Raw genomic sequence first — 20,628 nt, 5'->3', positions numbered from 1 at the left:
AAAGAAGGGCCAGTGCCATGTTTTAATGTATTTAAAAGTTGATATTTTTAGTCTAGATTTTAGTCTCTCCAAATCCTTAGCGATTAAATGAGCCTATGAGAAAAACACATCTCCCAGGCCCATGGGGTTGTAGGGCAGCTGTACACGTGGGAGAGAAGGAAGAGGTGCTGGGAATGGTCTTCCCTCTCACTGAAAGCAGTCTGCTGAGGGGAGGGGGGAGTAGAGCCCACTCTAACCAGCGACATAAAGACAGCATTTTCAGTTTTTGTAACATTCCAAAGTAATTGTACTGCTCATTTAAATTGTGTATTCTAAATAGCCTCTCTCCCAGATAATGTGATACTATAATAAAGTAAATTCTTTCAGCTTACACACCTTTATGTAGAAAGAAGTGAAAGTTTGTCAGGACGTAACTTAGAGATAACCAGTTTCAATAGTGGTCTAAAGCCAGTTTCAATGGTCTTCTAAAACCAGTGCACGCTCCAGCTCTTTCTTTAATGGTCTGCTCCCTAAAGGTCTTCCTTCCTTTTCTTTTCTTTTCTTTTTCTTTTTTTTTTTTAAAACAAAATCTCACTCTGTCACCCTGGGCAGAGTGCCGTGGCATCATCATAGCTCACAGCAACCTTAAACTCCCAGACTTGAGCAATCCTCTTGCCTCAGCAGCGTCCTCCATGATGCCTGGCTAGTTTCTTTCTATTTTATTCTATTTTTTTTTTTTTTTTTTATTGTTGGGGATTCATTGAGGGTACAATAAGCCAGTTACACTGATTGCAATTGTTAGGTAAAGTCCCTCTTGCAATCATGTCTTGCCCCCATAAAGTGTGACACACACTAAGGCCCCACCCTCCTCCATCCCTCTTTCTGTATTTTTAGAGATGGGTCTTGCTCTTGCTCAGGCTGGTCTCAAACTCTTGAGCTCAAGCGATCCACTGGCCTCAGCCTCCCAGACTGCTGGGATTACAGGCATGAGCCTCTGCGCTGACCTGGTCTTCCTTTTTGTCATCACAGACATCGTACTGGCCTTCAGTACCTTACCGATGACATCTCTTGCTTGGTCTCACCTGCCCTCATTCATTGAACGTTTCATGGGTCTCTTCCTCACTGAAGGCCCTTTGTTCTGCATCCTTTGTGTGTGCTTTACACGTGTCTGAAGTGATTGCCCTGCAAACTGTAGACCACTCCTGACTCGGCATTTACTGGCTGCACGTTGCCGAGTGTGTGCGTCTCAAGTTTGTGCATGTGTATGTGCATGTACACACACTTACACCTAAACAAATGCACATGCGTACGTATACATCAGCTATATATTTCTTTCCTTGCGTTGGTATTTCTGCAGGTTTTCTTTCTACCTCACTAGCCTGGTTCCCTACACAAAAATCCTTGGCTCTGATCCTTCTCACCTCTCAACTTTAAATGGATCGTGAGATCCAGGAGAAAAGTGTGGTATTTATGCACCTTTGAGTCACAAATAGTTCCCTGTCCCTGTGAGGTTGTCTACTTCAATCAAGAGCACAGGTTTTGGCAGTTGTGAAGGAAGAAAAAGATACTTGTCTATCCAGCAGGACCGGTCACATCTACACTGGCGATAAAGGAGCTGATAGCCGGATCACCCCTGTGTCCTTATGAACCCCATTAAGCATTTCTTTCCCACTGCTCACTGGGTGCTTGGCATCTGTTCCCTCATTTGTATATGTCGTGTTGTGTCACTTGGTCTAGTTTTCAAGGCAGCTGGGGCCAGGCAATATGATTGATGTTATAATAATGTGGACATTGCAAATGCTAAGTCTTAAGAATGATTAAATGGTGTTTGTTGTTTGTATGAAAGTAGGAAAATGTCCTGCGGTGACTACTATTGATTGAATACCAATGCTGCTAAGTATTTTCCGCATATTTCATGTAATCCTCTCTGCTCTCATAAGGTCAATACTCTTATTTCTGTAGGAAATTGCGATACAAAAGTTCAATACTGAGATGCTTTAGAAAACTGTTTAAGGAGAGATAAAAAGTGGGTTTGCAGCTAAACTTTAGTTGTTAAAACAATTTTGTTGATTAGATTAATCAGTTCGCTAAAAAAATCCCGATTAGTGGAGGTTTTATTATGGTGAGGTTTCTAGGGTCCTGTCAACCTCACTTCATTGTAAACCTTTATAGTGATGAGTTTATTTTCTCTGAAATCCTTGATCCTGTCCAAGACTCTAGACTGAAAAAGAATCAGGAATTTATGGCAGATATAATCTGTGGCATGGTTTGGGATTGGTGGTTGGATGTTATGAAGGGAAGAGCAGCTGATTGGAGAACATAGGAAGAACACCTTATCTGTGACCCGCTGATTTATCTTTGCTACTAGGCATAGAAATCCAAATATACACCCGAGGGGAGAGAGGGGAGGTTGGTAGCACCTGCCCGTAGCAGGGGGAACAATAATAACTTAATGTCTATGTATCTGGCAGGGGAGATGCTGTGATCACGGAGGTGGTTTTCCCAGGGTGAGGCTTATCCATTGCATTCCGGATGTGCTGACCCCTGCGATTTCCCCAGATGAGGGAAACTCGACTGCATCATTCGTGGTAGTGGGGGACTGCGTTCACGCTTTCCCCTGATAGCGGTAAAAAGGAAATATATGAAAAACCACATCACTTGTTGTGGGACAAATTTTACACATGAAGTTACAGTCAGAAATGGAATTAATTTATTGTAATGAAAATCTTTTTTCTAGGATATAAGTTTTATAGTATTTCATGTAGATATCAGCTCCTAAGAAAATGGGGAACTTGAAAGTGCATTGAGAAGAACAGAATTTAACTGTGATATTGTTTAAACTTAGGTTTCTAAAATGAAGTGTGCTTGGCTTTTTTATTTAAATCATAACCGAAGTGGCTGCTGGTTACCATTTCATAAAACCTTATACATACACAAGTGCCACGCTCAGCAGCATTATGTAGGGAGCCACGCAATTGTTCAGTAGAAGCATAAATAGAAACACAGTTCATGGCTTTTAAGAGATAACCCATCCCCAGCTATATACAGCAGTCTAAATAACAATTTAGGAGACTGATAGCCTAGTAGCACACCCCAGAATACACCCTATACTTTCCTAGAGCAAATCAGTGGATCAGATGATAGCCATCTTTAGGCAAAAGTTTAAGCTGATAAATCACTGAATGGCACACCCTTAAGAGTTATTTCACTGCAGTTTAACAAGTGCCAGAAAGTAATGTTCCTATAGTGACAGGATTACTGTCGTGGCCAGAAATAGGGCCCAGCTCCACAGATCAGGGAATGGGCACTGCTATGTCCTCATCGTAGAAATTGCTGTACGTAAGTTAAAAGAGCAAGGAGTTGGAGAAGGGACCTGATGGAATAGTGCTTGGGCTTGGCCTTAGTACAGAAGAATGAAAAGAGAGGAAGTATTTGGTTCCGGAAGCCAACCATGGAAAGCTCATACGTGTTGCCGCTCAGGGCTCAACAGGTGATCTTACTGAAGTGGAGAGAAATTTTTGGCAATAATTTGGTTAGATTGTCTGAGAGAGAATTCTGAAACCCGGAAACCAGTTGGTGAGGTGTCCACAGCCTACACTAAATCTTTGCAAATATCTAGGAGAGGAGGGGCAGGAGGAGTGGGTGTTTTCCATCAGTGACAATCAGGTTGCAGCTCTTGAACCACAGCTGTCTTTTCACACATGTCCAGCCTCCCTAACGTGTAACTTCTTGGCCAAGATTTCTGAGCCTGCTTGTGACCGTATGTGCAACACAGGGTAGAAACACTGGGTAGAAAACGAACGTTCTTCGCGAATTTTGCTTTGAGTAACGTTACCACTCTACACTGTTATTAAGAGTATGGCTCTCGTATATCCTTATAGATGTAACTAACTAACCCCTTCAAAAAACCACTTTCCCCATTTCAAGATGATACACCTCTCCTTACAGCTACAGAGGCTCCGTTCCGTGGTACACCATCAATCTCGATCTACCGCCCTACAAAAGATGGCACGAACTGATGGTTGACAAGGCACCAGAGGTACGCTGTGACACTTTCATCTCTGATTTCTGACTTTACTGCATATAATTGTCTCTTTAAAAGAATTCTTCATGAAGTTATCTACAAAATAGTTTAAAACTGTGTTTTTGTTACCTTTCTGCAATGTAGAATAAATCATAGTGGAAGATACTTTTCTCAAAGGTCACCAGAAAAAAAAAAATAATAGTAGAGGAAAAGATGTTATTTCCATACAGCTTCTTGTACTTTTTTGCAGACTTGACCTCTGTTTATTTCCCTTTGTATCATCTCCCTTCATCTAGATAATTAAGAATCAAATGTCATTTTACAGATAAACTTGGACTCACTGTATTACTATGTTAATTAAAAATATTTTCAGGCTTGGCGCCCGTAGCTGAGTGGTTAGGGCGCCAGCCACATACACCGAGGCAGGCGGGTTCGAACCCAGCCCGGGTCTGCTAAACAACGAAAACTGCAACAAAAAATAGCTGGGCGTTATGGTGGGCACCTATAGTCCCAGCTACTTGGGAGGCTGAGGCAAGAGAATCGCTTAAGCCCAAGAGTTAGAGGTTGCTATGAGCTGTGATGTCACAGCACTCTCCTGAGGGCAACACAGTGAGGCTCTGTCTCAAAAAAAAAAAATTTTTTTTCAAATTGCACTCCTATTGTAGTTATATGTGGGCAAGTCAAAAGAACCCAATGTCTTTATTCTAGCAATATTAATCTTAAATCTCAGCACTTTTTAATGCCTTTTATTAAGTGGGGTTTTTTTGTTTGTTTGTTTTTTCAGCTAAAGGTGATAGTGAATTCTCTGAAGAATGTAGTAAATGCATTTGTGCCGAGTGGAAAAATTATGCAGATGGTGGATCAAAAGTTGGTAAGAAATATGATTTTCCGCAATAAATTTTAAGCACGTACACATATACATATGCACACAGAATTGAGAAAAGGCTCTGGCATTTATTTAAAGACATAATTCAGCAATTTCTCAAGAACTTTGACAAATTTGCACTTATTTAGATCACTGTCAAAACTTCAGAGGGACTTAAATTCTGGGGATTGATAGTATTAGGATGACAGCCTGGCAAATTTCGGTAGTTAACTGCTCTTTAATGTTTTTTTAAAGTATGAACTATTTTATAGAGCAGTGGGTAGCTGGACGTATTTCATCTGGGAGTATGACATTTCTTGCCCTTTATATATATTAAGGTATATAAGTTCACGATTGAAAAGTTGGGGGTTTTTTACCTTAAGTATTTTGTGTGAGTATATCAGGGCACCTAGAGATTTTTCTAGATATAACTGAATGATTTACTCAGGCCAGCCCGATATTGTGTGGAGTCCCTTGGTAGCTCTCATTCTTGAAACTCACTTGAGTTGACTTTTTCTTACGCCTGTGCAATTGCCAAACCATTTTATTTTCTCTTCCTGGTCATACAGGAAGACTTCATTTCTCAGCCTTTTTATTATTTCTGTGGAACCAATAGGACACTTAGTACCCTGTCCCTAGACACCGCCCCACTCCACCCCCCAAAGGGATCCTCATAGCCTTCTAGGCAGATTTGGGGCACTGATGCCATTTTGGGTTGGGCAATTTTTTTGTTGTGGGGTCGTCCCAGGCCTTGCGGGAGGCTTCGCCACATCTCTGGCTGCTGCCCTTTGGATGCTAGTAACCACCCCCTCGGTTGTGACAACCAGAAATGTCCCTAGACAGTGCCAGATCTCTCCTAGGGGCTCCCCTGGTCAAGAATCATTGTCCTAGAGGCTGTGTGCTCTGGGCACGTCCTTTCTATAACATGTGTACCTGCCAAGCACCAGCCTGGTGTCCCTCCTGTCTGCTCTTGGAGACTTGGATTTAAGGCTATCCTTTCTGTTCGTCCTCACCAGGCTTCCCCCAAATAAAAAATGTTGGCAGAAGCAAAAGAGGAAGCGATCTCCACATCCTCTGCTTGCCCTAATTTCTGCTCTGCTCTGAATGGCAGTTGGGAGGGCAGCATTGTAAAGGGTTTGGGTGCCTTAGAATCAGATGTTGAGTTTTAAGGCTGGTTCGGTCACATACGAGCTTTATGTTCTTGGGCAAGTTTCTTAACCTGTGAAACTTCAGTTTTCTCATCAGGGAGAGTGATATTTACTAATAGTGTATATTTCCTATTTCATACAGTGTGTGTAAGGACTACATGACTCACTGTGTATGAAGCACAGTGCCTGGATGTTGTGGGTTTAATACACGTTCATTAAGTCCCACTTGTTTGTTAAGTTGGCTAGAACATTCTACTTGTGCAAGTCTTTGAATTCCTAGGAAAAAAATATGCTTAGTTAGGTCACATTACTTATAAATTACCAAGTTGGTGAAAAATGGGCCTTGTGAATTTTAAGCACATTATTTCAGCAAAAGGCTGTGACCTTAAATTGTGATCTAGACATTAGTGAGTAGTTGCTGTTGAGAACAAAAGTATGACGCCCACCACTGAATTTGTTCAGTGTCTGTTGTTTGCTAACAGAGTTCAGTTAATGCATCTTACCCCAAGATGAACCTTTAGCCATGACAAATGTTTTTGTGATGGAATAAAGTACTGGAGGGTTGTTGTGTGGGAAGGATATAAGGGCGTATTTCATTGGCAGGAGGGTGAATTTGAGGGGAGATAAGAAGAGCTTGTTATGAGGTTCTTGTGTTGTAGGTCATGTTAGTTTCATCCAGGTGGAATTTTTATAGTCTCACCTACTCTGGAGAATCGGAAGAATATAAGGCTGGGAAAAACAATCTAAGAATCATAGGTCTTTACATAGGGACCCAATATTGAGTATTACATAGAATCTTTAAAATATATATGATATAAAAATGTTTTAGAAAAATTACTCTTGGTTGGAGTGGTGGTTCACACCTATAATCCCAGCACTTCAGGAGACTGAGGCAAGAGGGTCCCTTGAGTCCAGGAGTTGGAGACCAGTCTGAGCAACACAGCGAGACCCTTCCTTTACCAAAAAATAAATGAATAGAAAGATTAGCCAGGCATGGTAGCATTTGCCTATAGTCCCTGTAGTCTGCTTGGGAGGCTGAGGCGAGAGGATGTCTTGAGCCCAGTTTGAGGTTGGAGTGAGATGTGGTGATACCATTGAACTCTAGCCTGGGCAACGGAAAAGTAATTATTATTACCTATTTTGGTAGCAATATCTGGAATAAATTTTATGCCCCAAACCAGATCTCACTCAATGCATGCTTTTAGGTTGAATGCTTGTTAATTTTTTTGTTTTACAGCCTGGTCTACTTGGCAACTTTCCTGGCCCTTTTGAAGAGGAAATGAAGGGAATTGCGGCTGTTACTGATACACCTTTAGGTAAAGTTCACTTTGCAGCTTTTAAAAAATTTAATAGAACACTGAAAAATATTCCTATTAAGGTGTGATATATATAAGGTGGAGCATACAGATCTTAAGTACTGCTCACTGAAGTTTTAAAAATGCATAAGTGCTTTTAATCACAACTCAGATCAAGATACGGAATAGCCCAGCCCTCGAGAATGCCCCCTCCTGCCCCTTCACGGACAATTCTGCTGCCTCAAGTAACTGCTGTTCTGACTTTACCATCGGTTAGTTTTGCCTCTTCTTGAACTATTCATAAGTAAAACTCAGCAATATGAACTGTTATGTGTGGTTTCTTGTCCTTGTTATTATAGGTAATATGCTATTGTGTGAAGAGGATATTTGGATTATTTGCAGATTGTAGATATTAATAAAGCAGTTAGTGATATAAACATGCTTGTTTTTGTTTGTTTAGAGACAGAATCTCACTTTGTCACCCTCGGTAGAGTGCCATGGCGTCACAGCTTACAGCAACCTCCAGCTCCTGGGCTTAGGCGATTCTCTTGCCAAAGCCTCCCAAGTAGCTAGGACTACAGGTGCCCGCCACAACACCCAGCTATTTTTTTGTGGCAATTTGGCCGGGGCCAGGTTTGAACCTGCCACCCTCAGTATATGGGGCCAGCATCCTACTCACTGAGCCACAGGCACCACCCAGTACATGCCTTTTGCTGGGCACATACTTCATTTCTCTTGCGTATACACCTAGGAAGTAACTATTGGATTATGGGGTAGCTATATATTTAGCCTAGTAGATTCTGCCAGACAGGTATGTTTTGAGGTGATTGTACCAGTTGACAATCAGCATAATAAGAGGGTTCTAGTTTTCTCCATCTGATAGTTACCACCAGATAGTATCAGTCTTTATTGGAGCCATTTTTTTTTTGAGAGTCATGTCCCATTTAGTTTTAATTTGCATTTCCCTGATGGCTAATGAGATCAATTTATTGACTGTTTTCTTTTTTGTTTCTTTCAGGGAAGGGTAAATTGTTGATTAAGGTCTTTTGCCCATTTTTCATTAGTTTGAGGCATTCTTTATGTACTCTGGATGTAAGTTCTTTGCCAGATAAATGTATTCCAAGTGTCATCTATGGCTTGCATTTTTATTCCCTTAACTCAGGTGTCTTTTGATGAGGAGTAATTCTTGATTTTAATGAAGCCTAATATCTCAGTCTTCCCTTCCCCCCCTTTTTTTTATTGAGACAGAGTCTCACTTTGTCACCCATAGTAGAGTGTCATGGCATCATGGCTCACAGCAACCTTAAAGTCTTGAGCTCAAGCAATCCTCTTGCATCAGCCTCCCAAGTAGCTGGGACTACAGGCGCATACCACCATACCCAGTTAGTTTTTCTATTTTCAGTAGAGACCGGGTCTTGCTCTTGCTGAGGCCAGTCTTGAACTCCTAAGCTCAACCAGTCCACCCACCTTGGCCTCCCAGAGTGCTAGGATCACAGGCCTGAGCCACTGCGCCTGGCTGTCAGTCTTAAGTACTAGTTTTTATATAATTCGAGAAATTTTTACCTACTTCAAAGATATGAAAAAGACTCTTGTATATATTCTTCTAGATGTTTTATGTTTACTTTTTATATTTACTATGATCTATCTTGAATTAATTTTTGTATGTGGTATGAGTTAGGGATCAGGGGTCAGGTTTTTCCTCATACGGTACATCCAATTGATTAAACACCACTTTTTGAAAAGACTATCTTCCCTCAGTAAATTAAGTGGTGTCTCTGATACAAACCAGGTGACTATACACATGGTTCTGTTTTTTACCACTGTTTATCTTTCCTTGTATCAGTAATATGCTACCTCAATAGTAAAGCCTTAAATCTTACAATTAGGCAGTATAATTCTTCCAACTTCGCTTTTCATCGCAGTTCTCTTGGCTGTTGTGCCCCTTCGTATTTCCATGTACATTTTAAAATCAGCCTGTCAACTTGACAAAAGGGCCTACTGATACTTTGAATGAGATCGTAATACTGAGTTTTCCCATCCACGGATAATATAAATCTTCACATTTATTTCGGTTGTTGGTTTCTCTGAGTAATACTTTTTATTTTCAGGGAGAAGGGCTTATCTATCATTCATTAAAATTATCCTTAGGTATTGATGTTTTAGGAAGCTGTTTTTTTAAATTTCACTAATTTATGGCTTTAATGAAAAGGTTTTCCCTACCACTGCCCCCCAAATTTTATTTGTAAGCTACCAAAGCAGAGTCAGTATTTTAAGTAGCCAGTACTTAATCATCAGTTTTATAAGAGAGATGATTGAAAATTTCTGAAAATCAGCAGTGCTCACCAACTAAAGCAGCCAGTTTGTTGTTTGTTTTACTTCTTTAAAAAAAAAATGACTTGGGCCGCGCCTGTGGCTCAGTCGGTAAGGCGCCGGCCCCATATACCGAGGGTGGCGGGTTCAAACCCAGCCCCGGCTGAACTGCAACCAAAAAAAAAAATAGCCGGGCCTTGTGGTGGGCGCCTGTAGTCCCAGCTACTTGGGAGGCTGAGGCAAGAGAATCGCTTCAGCCCAGGAGTTGGAGGTTGCTGTGAGCTGTGTGATGCCATGGCACTCTACCGAGGACAATAAAGTGAGACTCCGTCTCTACAAAAAAAAAAAAAAATTACTTAACAAATAGTCAATGTACTGGAAATATAGAGAGAAAGTGTGCCAAAAAATGTATACATGTTTTGCAAAATGAAAAAACTGTATTAAAATTATAATATTCCTGGGCGGCGCCTGTGGCTCAGTGAGTAGGGCGCCGGCCCCATATGCCGAGGGTGGCGGGTTCAAACCCAGCCCCGGCCAAACTGCAACAAAAAAATAGCCGGGCGTTGTGGCGGACGCTGTAGTCCCAGCTACTCGGGAGGCTGAGGCAAGAGAATCATGTAAGCCCAAGAGCTGGAGGTTGCTGTGAGCCGTGTGATGCCACAGCACTCTACCAAGGGCAGTAAAGTGAGACTCTGTCTCTACAAAAAAAAAAAAAAATTGTAATATTCAGGCTCAGCACCTGTAGCACTGTGGTTATGGCGCCAGCCACGTACACCAAGGGTGGCAGGTTCAAACCTGGCCCAGGCCAGCTAAACAACTGCAACAAAAGAATAGCTGGGTGTTGTGGCCGGCGCCTGTAGTCTCAGCTACTTGAGAGGCTGAGGCAAGAGAATTGCATAAGCCCAGGAGTCGGAGGTTGCTGTGAGCTGTGACGCCACGACACTCTTATGTCTACCAAAGGTGACATAGTGAGACTCTGTCTCAAAAAAAAAAAAAAAAAAAATCCTAATATTCAATATGTACTGAAAACAAAACATGAATACAAGTTACGATGAGCACCTCTTGAAATTGCGGGGGGTCAAATGGGACTTGAGTATTACAAATTTAGTGCCGTTTTTTGTTTCCTGAAAATGTGTATACCATTTTTTTTTTGGACCTTCTGTTTTTGCAGCCTTTATGAGAAGCAAGTCTAATTCCTTTATTATATAAATAACTTTTGTAATAGCAAGTCAATACGAATGTAACTATCTCAAGAATTGATTAAGAAAATTAATAGATTTACATAGTAAACGGTAAAAATTATAAAAATTTCGCCAAAAATAGTAAATGGAAATAAGCACTGGAGTGGGGGGGAGAAAAAAACGCGGTAAGTTTAATATATTAACATTAAAATGGAACAGAGATAAAATGTGCTGAATACTTTTGAATTAAATGCTAAATGGTGTTACACAGTTTGGGGAAAATATTCAAAATATAAAATGTTCTGCAGTGGAGTTCTTGGCAGCTCTACATTAATTTTAATTACTCTTTAATCACCTTTCTCACCTTAGAAATGTTAGTCATGCTTTAAAAACTTGAGTAAAATATACTTCCAGTATACATCCAAGAGCCAGACGTATTAAATTACCATATTTGAACTCCCTAAAGAAAATTTAAAGTAAAGCATATTGATTAAAAATTTATTTATTTTTTTGAGGCTGAGTCTCACTCTGTTGTCCTGAGCAAGAATGCCCTGGGGTCAGCCTTGCCTCATAGCATCTTCAAACTCTTGCGTTCCAGCTATCTTCCTGCCTCAGTCTCCTGAGTAGCTGGGACTACAGGCACCTACCACAACACCCAGCTAATTTTTCTACTTTTAGTAGAGATGGGGTCTTAGGTATCATTCATTAAAATTATCCTTGCTGAGTCTGGTCTTGAACTCCTGAGCTCAAGTGATCCTCCTGCCTCAGCCTCCAGAGTGCTAGGATTATAGGTGTTGAGCCTGATGAAAAGTTTAGACATTAGGGTGTAGAACAATTCCAACATGCCAGGATGTTCAGCTTGCTCGGCAGCTGCCTCTTTGATGACTTGTTTCACCTTGAGTGTGGGGGACAGGCTGGCGAAGGACCCTGCATGCCCAGCCAGCTAGGCAGGCACACCCCAGTGGGCCAAGCACACACTCACACAGTGAAAATGGTTAAGCTTCTTAAAACAAATTTTTTATTACGCTGTCATTGTCCTATATGTTAACAAAAAAATTTCTTTTCTCATAGGAGAGATTATTTCATTCAATATTTTTTATGAACTTTTTACCATGTGTACTTCGATAATAACAGAAGATAAAGAAGGTAAATGTGTGCCATGGGATGGTGGGCAGCGCAGAGTGCCACATAAAGGGAAATACTCTAAATAAGTGGAATTAGAACTTTTAAAAATGTGAACTTACTGGGTGAATTCTGTGTAGGTCACATATAGCTCGTGTATCTTGGTAAATTTTCCTAAGTGCATTGAAAACTGTCCTTATCTTAAGACCACTGTAATACCTGTTGAAGTTTAATTCAGGCACCCCCAAAACCCAGAATTGTTTAAGGCCTAGACACATTCTTACTTTCCTTATAGTCTGTTTATTCCTATCTGCATGATTGGATAGAAATACTCATAGAAGAGACAACGTTATTTACACATATATAACAACATCTTTGCTTTTCTTGAGGCCCAGAACAAACATTTTCCCATATTTTCCCAGTCAAGGGACCTTGTGCACACCAGCCCCTAAGTCCCATATTTTTCCTGGCTGGTCCCTAGAGTACAAGCAAGGCACATGTTGACTTACCCCGACTCACGCTGAGTTTTGATCTAGTCTGGGTAAAAAAGTCTGTCTCCACCCAGCCCTTGAGGTATCCATCTGTAGGTGACAGTGCCTGAAGGGAGACATTTGGTAAGTCACATTAGTTGAGGCTGGATAACTTTGTCTGCCAGAACCATGTGACAATGGACCAAAGAGTGACCAGTGATTCTTTTCCCATATTCTGATCTTATCTAGAACCCTGTGCTCTCATATTTTGTGGGGGTATCTGGCAGGTGTGACAGTGACAAGAGTTTCATCTTGTTAAGGCTTAGGATATCAGGATGCTTCTTAATTCTTACTGTTAGATGAAACAGTTATAAATTAGCCAAAATCAGGTGTCCGTCTTTGATTTAGAATTAGTCGTATTATCTTAACTGCTACGCTGGGTCTCTTCTGGTTACTTTCACACAGGTCATCTGCTTCATGGGAGAAACATGGATTTTGGAGTATTTCTCGGGTGAGTAAAGAACACCTTATGTATCATGCTATAGAAGGACAAGGTTGTATTACATTGATGAAAAGTCATTCCCAAGTGATGGCCAGAACGTGACTATAAGTGATGATAAATGGATTCCTAAGCGTTAAGACAAGCTGGGCACACTTTTACTTGATTATTTGAAAGTTTGTATCTGAGAAGTTGCACTTAGTAAACAAAAATCTGGAAGATGTCTGAAGGCCAGATACTCGTCTGCATTCTCTTTTATTTGTCATCTTGACCTTTCTGTGAAACAGTAAGAGCTTTGTAATTAGAGAGCTGAATTTGAATCTGGGGCTTACTGTTCATAGGCTGTGTGATGTTGGGAGAGCTACTTAACTTCTCGGAGCCTCAGTTTTATCATCTGGAAAGGAAGGCGTAAAACCACCCATCTTGTGAAGGTCTCATTAGGATTGATCAGTCACATAGTATAACGCCTGACACTTGTCATCGTAGTCATTATTAGCGTCTTTAAGTGTCACTAAAATGTGTCTTTTGTAGGTGGAACACAAATAATAATACCTGGGTCGTAACTGAGGAGCTAAAACCTTTGACAGTGAATTTGGACTTCCAAAGAAACAATAAGACCGTCTTCAAGGCGACAAGCTTTGCTGGCTATGTGGGCATGTTAACAGGATTCAAACCAGTAAGGAATCTATCGTCACGTAACCCTCCAGGTAGCTGTGTGCCCCCCTTTCCATCTATGTAAAGAAAGGATGGAGTCTTAAGAAAATAAGGACCTAAAAAGAATACGACAGGGGAAGCCCCAGTTCATCCCTTTGTAATTCTCGTCCCTTTCCTAGGTGTAAGATCGCATGGTAGAGAAGAGTAGAAAGGAAACCAAGGTTTCTGAGCCTGTTCTGTGGCCAGGTGTCAAAGGCTGGGATCAGAGTCTGGCTTCTGGCCCTGTGTATGCTGCTCACTTAGGCAAGTCAGGCATTAACTCTCTGCTCTTAGTTTCCTGTCTAAAAAGCATAGCCAGTAACATCCCACCTATGTATCTGGCACTCTAGATGTGCAAATCTTAAACGTTTAAAAGAGCCTTGTTAGTACATGGCTTTGAGTTACCTTCGCATTGCCCGTTCCCCAGCCCTTTGTTCTCCACTGTGCAGTGTAGCGATAGGGCCCTACCGAGGAAGCCCACGTTTCCGACTTCACCGCTTTGTCTTTTTCTCAGGGACTATTTAGTCTTACACTAAATGAACGCTTCAACATAAACGGCGGTTATCTGGGTGAGTAGAGCGTTCACACAGCTGTCTTCGGAGGAGGACTGGCCTGTGCCTCCTTTGAAGCGTGTGTGAGCAGTCTAACCCTTCCAGGTCCTGCCACTGTTTGATCTCTTCCAGGCATCCTGGAGTGGATTTTGGGAAAGAAAGATGCCACGTGGATAGGGTTTATCACTAGATCAGTTCTGGAAAACAGTACAAGGTAAAGTGGTTGGTTGCTTTATTATCAAATATTTATTTTAAATTACTCATTCGAAATATAAAAAATATGTCCCAAGCCTGAACTTGACTAACACTGAGATCTTGGGTGAACCTTAACACTCAATTACTCAGATGTTCGTGTGGTTTTTTTGTTTGTTTGTTTTTTTGAGGCGGTCTCTCATTTGTCACCCTTGGTAGAGTGCTGTGGCATCACAGCTCACAGCAACCTCAAACTTTTGGGTTCAAGTGATTCTCTTGCCTCAGCCTCCCGAGTAGCTGGGATTACAGGCCCCCATCACAATGCCTACCTATTTTTTAGAGACAAGGTCTCTTGGTCTGTCTCAGACTGGTCTTGAACCTGTGAGCTCAGGCAGTCTACCCACCTCAGCCTCCCAGAGTGCTGGGATTACAAGCATGAGCCACCACACCTGGCTGCATGTGTGTTTTATGGTGAGGAAATGAATTATTTAAAAAGTACTAGGGATATTGACACTAAGAAGGGTACCTAGGGATGTTTTTGGTGTACAGAAATAATCACCCATACACCAGAGAACAATTATACAATAAAATCTCCATCTAAGTGGTAATACATATTATCTTAGAAGTTATTTTTCTGCTCTGATACAGAAATCTTACTATGGCAGTCTATAGTCTGTAATTATTATTATTCCTTTTGTCCTGTTGTTGAGTGAAAGGCATAGACAATAAGGGGTGGAGGATGACCTCTTAAGGTAATTTTGTTTCTCCGGCAGATTTGAAGGACCTTCCAAAATTTCCTCTTTCCATCTTAGTTTCACCACACAGAAGTCAGGGTTGTTCTCCCCCCGCCCCAGAGCTGTTGCTTACCATCTCTTTTAAAGATACGTTCCTCAGATACTTGTTTTCCTGTAGTTTCCAAAGAGTAAATATTTCCATTCCAAGTCAACTAAAAATGTTTCCTTTTTTTTTTTTTTTTAATTTTTCTATATTTGGGGCACCCATAACTCAATGGTTAGGGTGCCAGCCACATGCACCAGGGCTGGTGGGTTCAAACCCAGCTCGGGCCTGCTAAACAAATAACAACAACAAAAAATAGCCAGGCTCATTTTTTGTGGTGGGTGCCTGTAGTCCCAGCTACTTGGGAGGCTGAGACGAGAGAATTGCTTGAGCCCACGAGTTTGAAGTTGCTGTGAGCTGTGACACAACACACTCTACAGAGGGTGACAAAGTGCGACTCTGTCTCAATAAAAAAAAAAATAAATAAATAAGTAAATAAATGTTTGTTTCTGTATTTGGATGTTTCTATATTTCTTCTAGTTACGAAGAAGCAAAGAACATATTGACCAAAACCAAGATACTGGCCCCAGCATACTTTATCCTGGGAGGCAACCAGTCTGGGGAGGGTTGTGTGATTACACGAAACAGAAAAGAATCCCTGGATACATATGAGTAAGTCTGTTTGTTAAAGCAAAATGAAACAGTAAAGCATAAACCGACATATGCACAAGTTGAAGGTGTGTAACCTAACAGAGAATCTCTTTTTGCGTCTAGACTTGATGCTAAGCACGGTCGGTGGTATGTGGCACAAACTAACTATGACCGTTGGAAAAGTCCCTTCTTCCTTGACGATCGCCGGACGCCTACAAAGAAGTGTCTGAACCGCATAACTCAAGAGGTACATTCACAGTGTCATATGTAGAAAGAAACTGTCACCATTAAAGATTCTCTCAGTTTTGGCATTTTTCTTTGACCTTCAAAGAATTTATGAACTTCATTACTCAGTATCTCTACATAATCTCCACTGAGTTTTTGTTTTGTTCGTTTGACTTTAAAAGAACAAATTTTTGCTATATTTTCCCTTTCTTACTCGGATGCTGCATTCCACTCTGTAAAGCTGAATAACAAACAACAACAAAAAAAAAGAATTTAGAAAGGGGAGGAAAAGAGAGAAAGAAAAGTAAAAAATTAAAACTGTGGGGTGGTGCCTGTGGCTCAAGGAGTAGGGCGCTAGTCCCATATGCCGGAGGTGGCGGGTTCAAACCCAGCCCTGGCCAAAAATCACAAAAAAAAAAAAAAATTAAAACTGTGACCTGTTTCTAACAGTGAGCCCGGGGAAATTGTTTAGGGGGAGTGGGAGGAGTTTGATTGAAGAATAGTTTATAATGACCTATTTGTGTGGGTAAGGCCGCTGGCTTCTGTATTTGATTTACTGAACAAAACTGTTTTTGTGTTTTAGAATATCTCCTTTGCAACCCTATATGATGTTCTGTCAACAAAACCTGTTCTCAATAAGGTATTTTAAAATATCTCTATTTTTTTCTTCTAGAGAAAGAATTTGGTCTTTTGTTGTATGTATATTAGTTTGAGCATAGAGGTTATGTATTTTTAAAACATAAATATTTTTGTGTGGCTAAAACCAAGGCTGATTTTTAAAGATGTTTCTGTATGGCTAAAACTGTAACTTTTGCAATGCACCCAAGGCGTTGACCACTGGGCCCTGATACCCAGATCGGTCAGCATGCTTTGCTTGCGTGGCTCTTGGATTGAGCCTAGCGTTTTATTCTTGGCTTCTCCCTATGTCAGAAATCTCACGCCGTACTCGATAACTAACACCTAAAAGTTGACAAAACAAAGTCTGAAATCCGTTTTCAGAGAGAGCTCAGTTTAGCGGATGAAGGGTTCCTTTAAACTTTATTACATCCTTTTATCTTTTCTTCACACTATAGATAAAATTTTTTTTAATTTTCTAAGCATCCCATCTGCTAATAGTCATTCCTTGACTGTTTCTTCTGGAGGGCTTCCCTGATTATCCCATTTGTTCCTTCTCGCCTTGGCCCTTCTCCCTAACTCTCCCTAAAGTAACATGCTGCCATCACCCTGCCAGAACAAACTCCTCCTGTCCGCTCACATTTGCATCCTCTGGGCTTCCGCAGAAAGCCTGTCTTCCGCTTCTCCTGCCCATGTGAAGTCGGCACTCTGTGTGTGTCGTGTGAGTCTGGGCGTGTGCCTGCCGAGTTGCCCTCACTGTACTGAACGTGTTTTAAGGATAAGGATAACCAAAGCTGAACTGTCAGTGCTCCAAAGTACACCATTAGGCTTCGCGTGACCATCAGTTACACAACACAAGGGTTTAGTGTTAAGCATTGGTGGTACAGCAACATACTGCTCAGGAATGAGCTCCTGTGAGAACCACGATTCTCTCCTGAGCTGCTTTATACTCATGACCTGGACCAATGGTTCTGCAGAATTAGGTGGCTTTAATTATTTAATACTATATAATTATTTAATACCTTATATTTATATAAATACATTAACATAAATTTAAAGATATTAACTATATAATGCGTTGCATGTATCCGTATTTATTATTTAATATTAAATAAATAACTTCATAAAGCACATTCTATAAGCCAGGCCATCTTGGAATTGAAAATGTCCTTAAAGTAAAAATAACTTTCTTCCAGCTGACTGCATTCACAACCTTGATGGATGTTACCAGAGGGCAGTATGAAACTTACCTGAGAGACTGCCCAGACCCTTGCATAGGCTGGTGAGCACACATCTGGCCTGCAGGACACGCCCTCGGAGACCTCACATGTGGCTGGCTCGTGCTGCCGTCTGATCTGTCAAAGACTAAGCCCCAGGACAGGTTCTCACTGTCACAAGCTTGTCTTTCTCTCCATGTTTGCAATATGCAGACTATTTTTGGCGTAACAATTGATTTTCCTTACTTACAGATAATATCTTACAGATTGATTTTCCTTACTTACAGATAATATCTTTAAGTGAAAAAGAACAATCATCTATAATTTGATGAATTTCGTTCCACTTTGACATTTGGGGACGGAATAAACCATTGTGGGATTCACCTCCATGTAACCGAGATTCTGTGTGGATGTTTAATCTGTATTAGCGTAAAAGTAAATAGTCCATACTATTCAGGTTTTCATTTTTACCTACGTATCTGTGTGTTTCCCATATGGCCATCTTTTCCTTCTGGCCCTGACTACTGTTAACATCAGTCTACCATTGTTATCTTTGCTGTTAGTGGCAATGTAATTTCACTACATGCAACTGTAGTGCAACTAACTGTAGAGGGGGGATGAGACAGACATTCCATTTATATTTCTTTTAATGGGCAATAAATGGGCCTTTGACTCTATAAATAGTACTTTGGGGGGGTTCATGAAGTGATCAGTAAGCAAGGCAGGCTTTTATACAAAGAAATGAAGTGTTCCTTTGTTCATAATTTCTCTACCTCCCAGTAACCACAGGAAGTTGCTAACTTTAAAAACTGAGTCTCTGTAAATTAGTAAAATACATGTCAAAGACTGTGGAAAATAAGAGGTGAGCTCATTTATTCGAAGTTGTCTTAAGTATCATTTAATAAATAAGTTTTTAGTTTATACTTTTGATCAACTTTTTTTTAAACTTTCAGAGTAGTTATTAACGTTTTGCACAAATCAAATCTATTTATGAAAAGTGCTAACAGAACTTGTGTTAACCTTTCTAACTTTCATAATTAACTGTGAAATGTATGGCCTTTGTCCAAGACTGTGTCCACTTTATTTTGTATGATGGGTTGTAATGTAGGTGTGATCATGACACTCAATAAACAGTTGGTGGAAACAGTGTCAGTCAGCAGTCATGCATGGCGACTGGGCGTGGGCCGGCCTGCGGGTGGGGGGGGTTACTATGGAGAAACGCAAGCTGGATTAAATAGCAAGGGTTATGTGAGTTATTATTAAACGTATGACTCAATGGTCACCATCTTACATAACAAATACTTACCACCTCTTAACCCAGTTTGCAGGTTTCCAAAGGCAGCTTTCCCCTCAGATAGGCACTTCCATACAACTCTGGTGATCCCAATATTATTTTATTGACCCCAGAGGAATTGCAAGAGGATTTGTGTTATAACAGGGTTCAATTAATGAAAAAAACTTTAGATTTTGTACCTCTTATAAAAATGAAGAGAAGTAAACTAGATACATTTTTTAAAATGTAGTAAACTTTGATATGTATGATAATGAAGAGGTGAGATGCTAATTGTTTCAGACTGATTCTTCAGGAGTAAATCAAAGAATGTGGAGAAAAATCACAGGTATTAAAAGTTTAGGTAGTATCGTTCAGTGGTAAAGCGTTTTCTAACATTTTATACATGTACTTACGCATAAACAAATGTAACATCTAGAATATAAACAGTTGACTGGGAGAATGTTAACCAAAATGTTGACCCTGGTTCCCCTTGAAGAGTAGCAAGCACTATTGTAATTTCAAAAGGATAAAACTTGGTAGTTGTGAACATTAGAGTTTGAGAAATACTAGACAAAATTAATGTTCAGATTTTATCCAAATCATAGGCTCGAATTTCCTTGCCTAGTTTTAGGGAGTCTGATTTAAAATGGAAGGCAAAGTCATACCTATATTCTTTCACAACATGCAGCTCTAAGATAACTTGAGTGGCTGCTACTTACCTAGAACTTATGTACCAGGCCTTGTGATAGACACATGCTTTACATACATTATCTTACTTAATCTTCTCATTTATAATTGCAATCCCACTTGGCTAAGGATGAAGGTAAGGTTAAATTAACATGCTCAAAGTCATTCTTACAGAAGGGGGGTGAGAGTTAGGACTGGAGTCAGGTCTGTCCAACTCTTGCACTCTTACTACGATACGCAACTTCTTAACTTCACAAGCAGGACTGAGAAACAGTTCTGTCGTATGAGACTCACACTTGAGTGTTCCAGGCCACCGTGCCTAGTCTGAATGTCACCTGGCATTTCCTTCTACTAGGTCTCTGTAAATCATTTACGTTTCCATAGGATTGGAAACCCTTTGGGGTTAGAAACTTGTGTAATACAGACAGTTCTGAAATCTTTAAAAAGTCACTGAAGTTAGTCCCACAGGGTATAATGGATAGTTCTCATGTATTGGTGTAAATTTAACTCAGCCAGCTTAGCATTAGGTATGACAAGCATGGCTGGCAGGCTCTGTATCATACCGAGCTGAGCACTGGCCTAACCACAAGCCTGGGGAGGTGTAGTTTAGTGAGACCAAACTGGTGACAACAATCTGTGGAGATTTGTCAGCTTCCATGACATCAGTCCTCTCTTTTTCCCTAGGGGACTCCTTCCCACTTAGGGAAGCAGGGCTTCCTAGCCAGGTGCCACATGGCATACTGGTGTGTGCTGCAATTTATACACATCTCATGGCTGCTGTTGTCCCAGACTATTCAAAGATGCTTGTCTAGGCTTGTTTGCTGACAAAATTGTCTCATTGCAGGGCAAAGGTT

At 40.7% G+C, this 20,628-nt stretch overlaps 1 protein-coding gene and 1 non-coding gene across 2 annotated transcripts in view; both read left to right on the top strand.

Moving 5' to 3' along the window:
* Positions 1 to 18,958, top strand: part of ASAH1 (N-acylsphingosine amidohydrolase 1) — a 29,447-nt gene extending 10,489 nt beyond the window's left edge. Inside the window, exons 3-14 of the mRNA XM_053578252.1 lie at positions 3,928 to 4,018; positions 4,788 to 4,874; positions 7,254 to 7,332; positions 11,874 to 11,948; positions 12,860 to 12,905; positions 13,425 to 13,569; positions 14,101 to 14,155; positions 14,270 to 14,351; positions 15,647 to 15,778; positions 15,881 to 16,004; positions 16,566 to 16,622; positions 17,794 to 18,958. Of these exons, the coding sequence (XP_053434227.1) occupies positions 3,928 to 4,018; positions 4,788 to 4,874; positions 7,254 to 7,332; positions 11,874 to 11,948; positions 12,860 to 12,905; positions 13,425 to 13,569; positions 14,101 to 14,155; positions 14,270 to 14,351; positions 15,647 to 15,778; positions 15,881 to 16,004; positions 16,566 to 16,622; positions 17,794 to 17,883 (1,063 nt within the window). The 3' untranslated portion in view covers positions 17,884 to 18,958. The remainder of the gene's footprint in view (positions 1 to 3,927; positions 4,019 to 4,787; positions 4,875 to 7,253; positions 7,333 to 11,873; positions 11,949 to 12,859; positions 12,906 to 13,424; positions 13,570 to 14,100; positions 14,156 to 14,269; positions 14,352 to 15,646; positions 15,779 to 15,880; positions 16,005 to 16,565; positions 16,623 to 17,793) is intronic.
* LOC128576611 (U1 spliceosomal RNA) lies at positions 2,436 to 2,599 on the top strand. The gene has a single exon (XR_008377447.1). It is a non-coding gene; the product is annotated as a U1 spliceosomal RNA (small nuclear RNA).
* Positions 18,959 to 20,628: the final 1,670 nt, after the last annotated feature.

The sequence above is a fragment of the Nycticebus coucang genome, chromosome 24 (genome assembly GCF_027406575.1).
Source record: "Nycticebus coucang isolate mNycCou1 chromosome 24, mNycCou1.pri, whole genome shotgun sequence".
Taxonomy (NCBI): Eukaryota; Metazoa; Chordata; class Mammalia; order Primates; family Lorisidae; genus Nycticebus; species Nycticebus coucang.
Note: the sequence above shows the minus strand (reverse complement) of the source record. Positions and strands in the feature narration are given on the sequence as shown.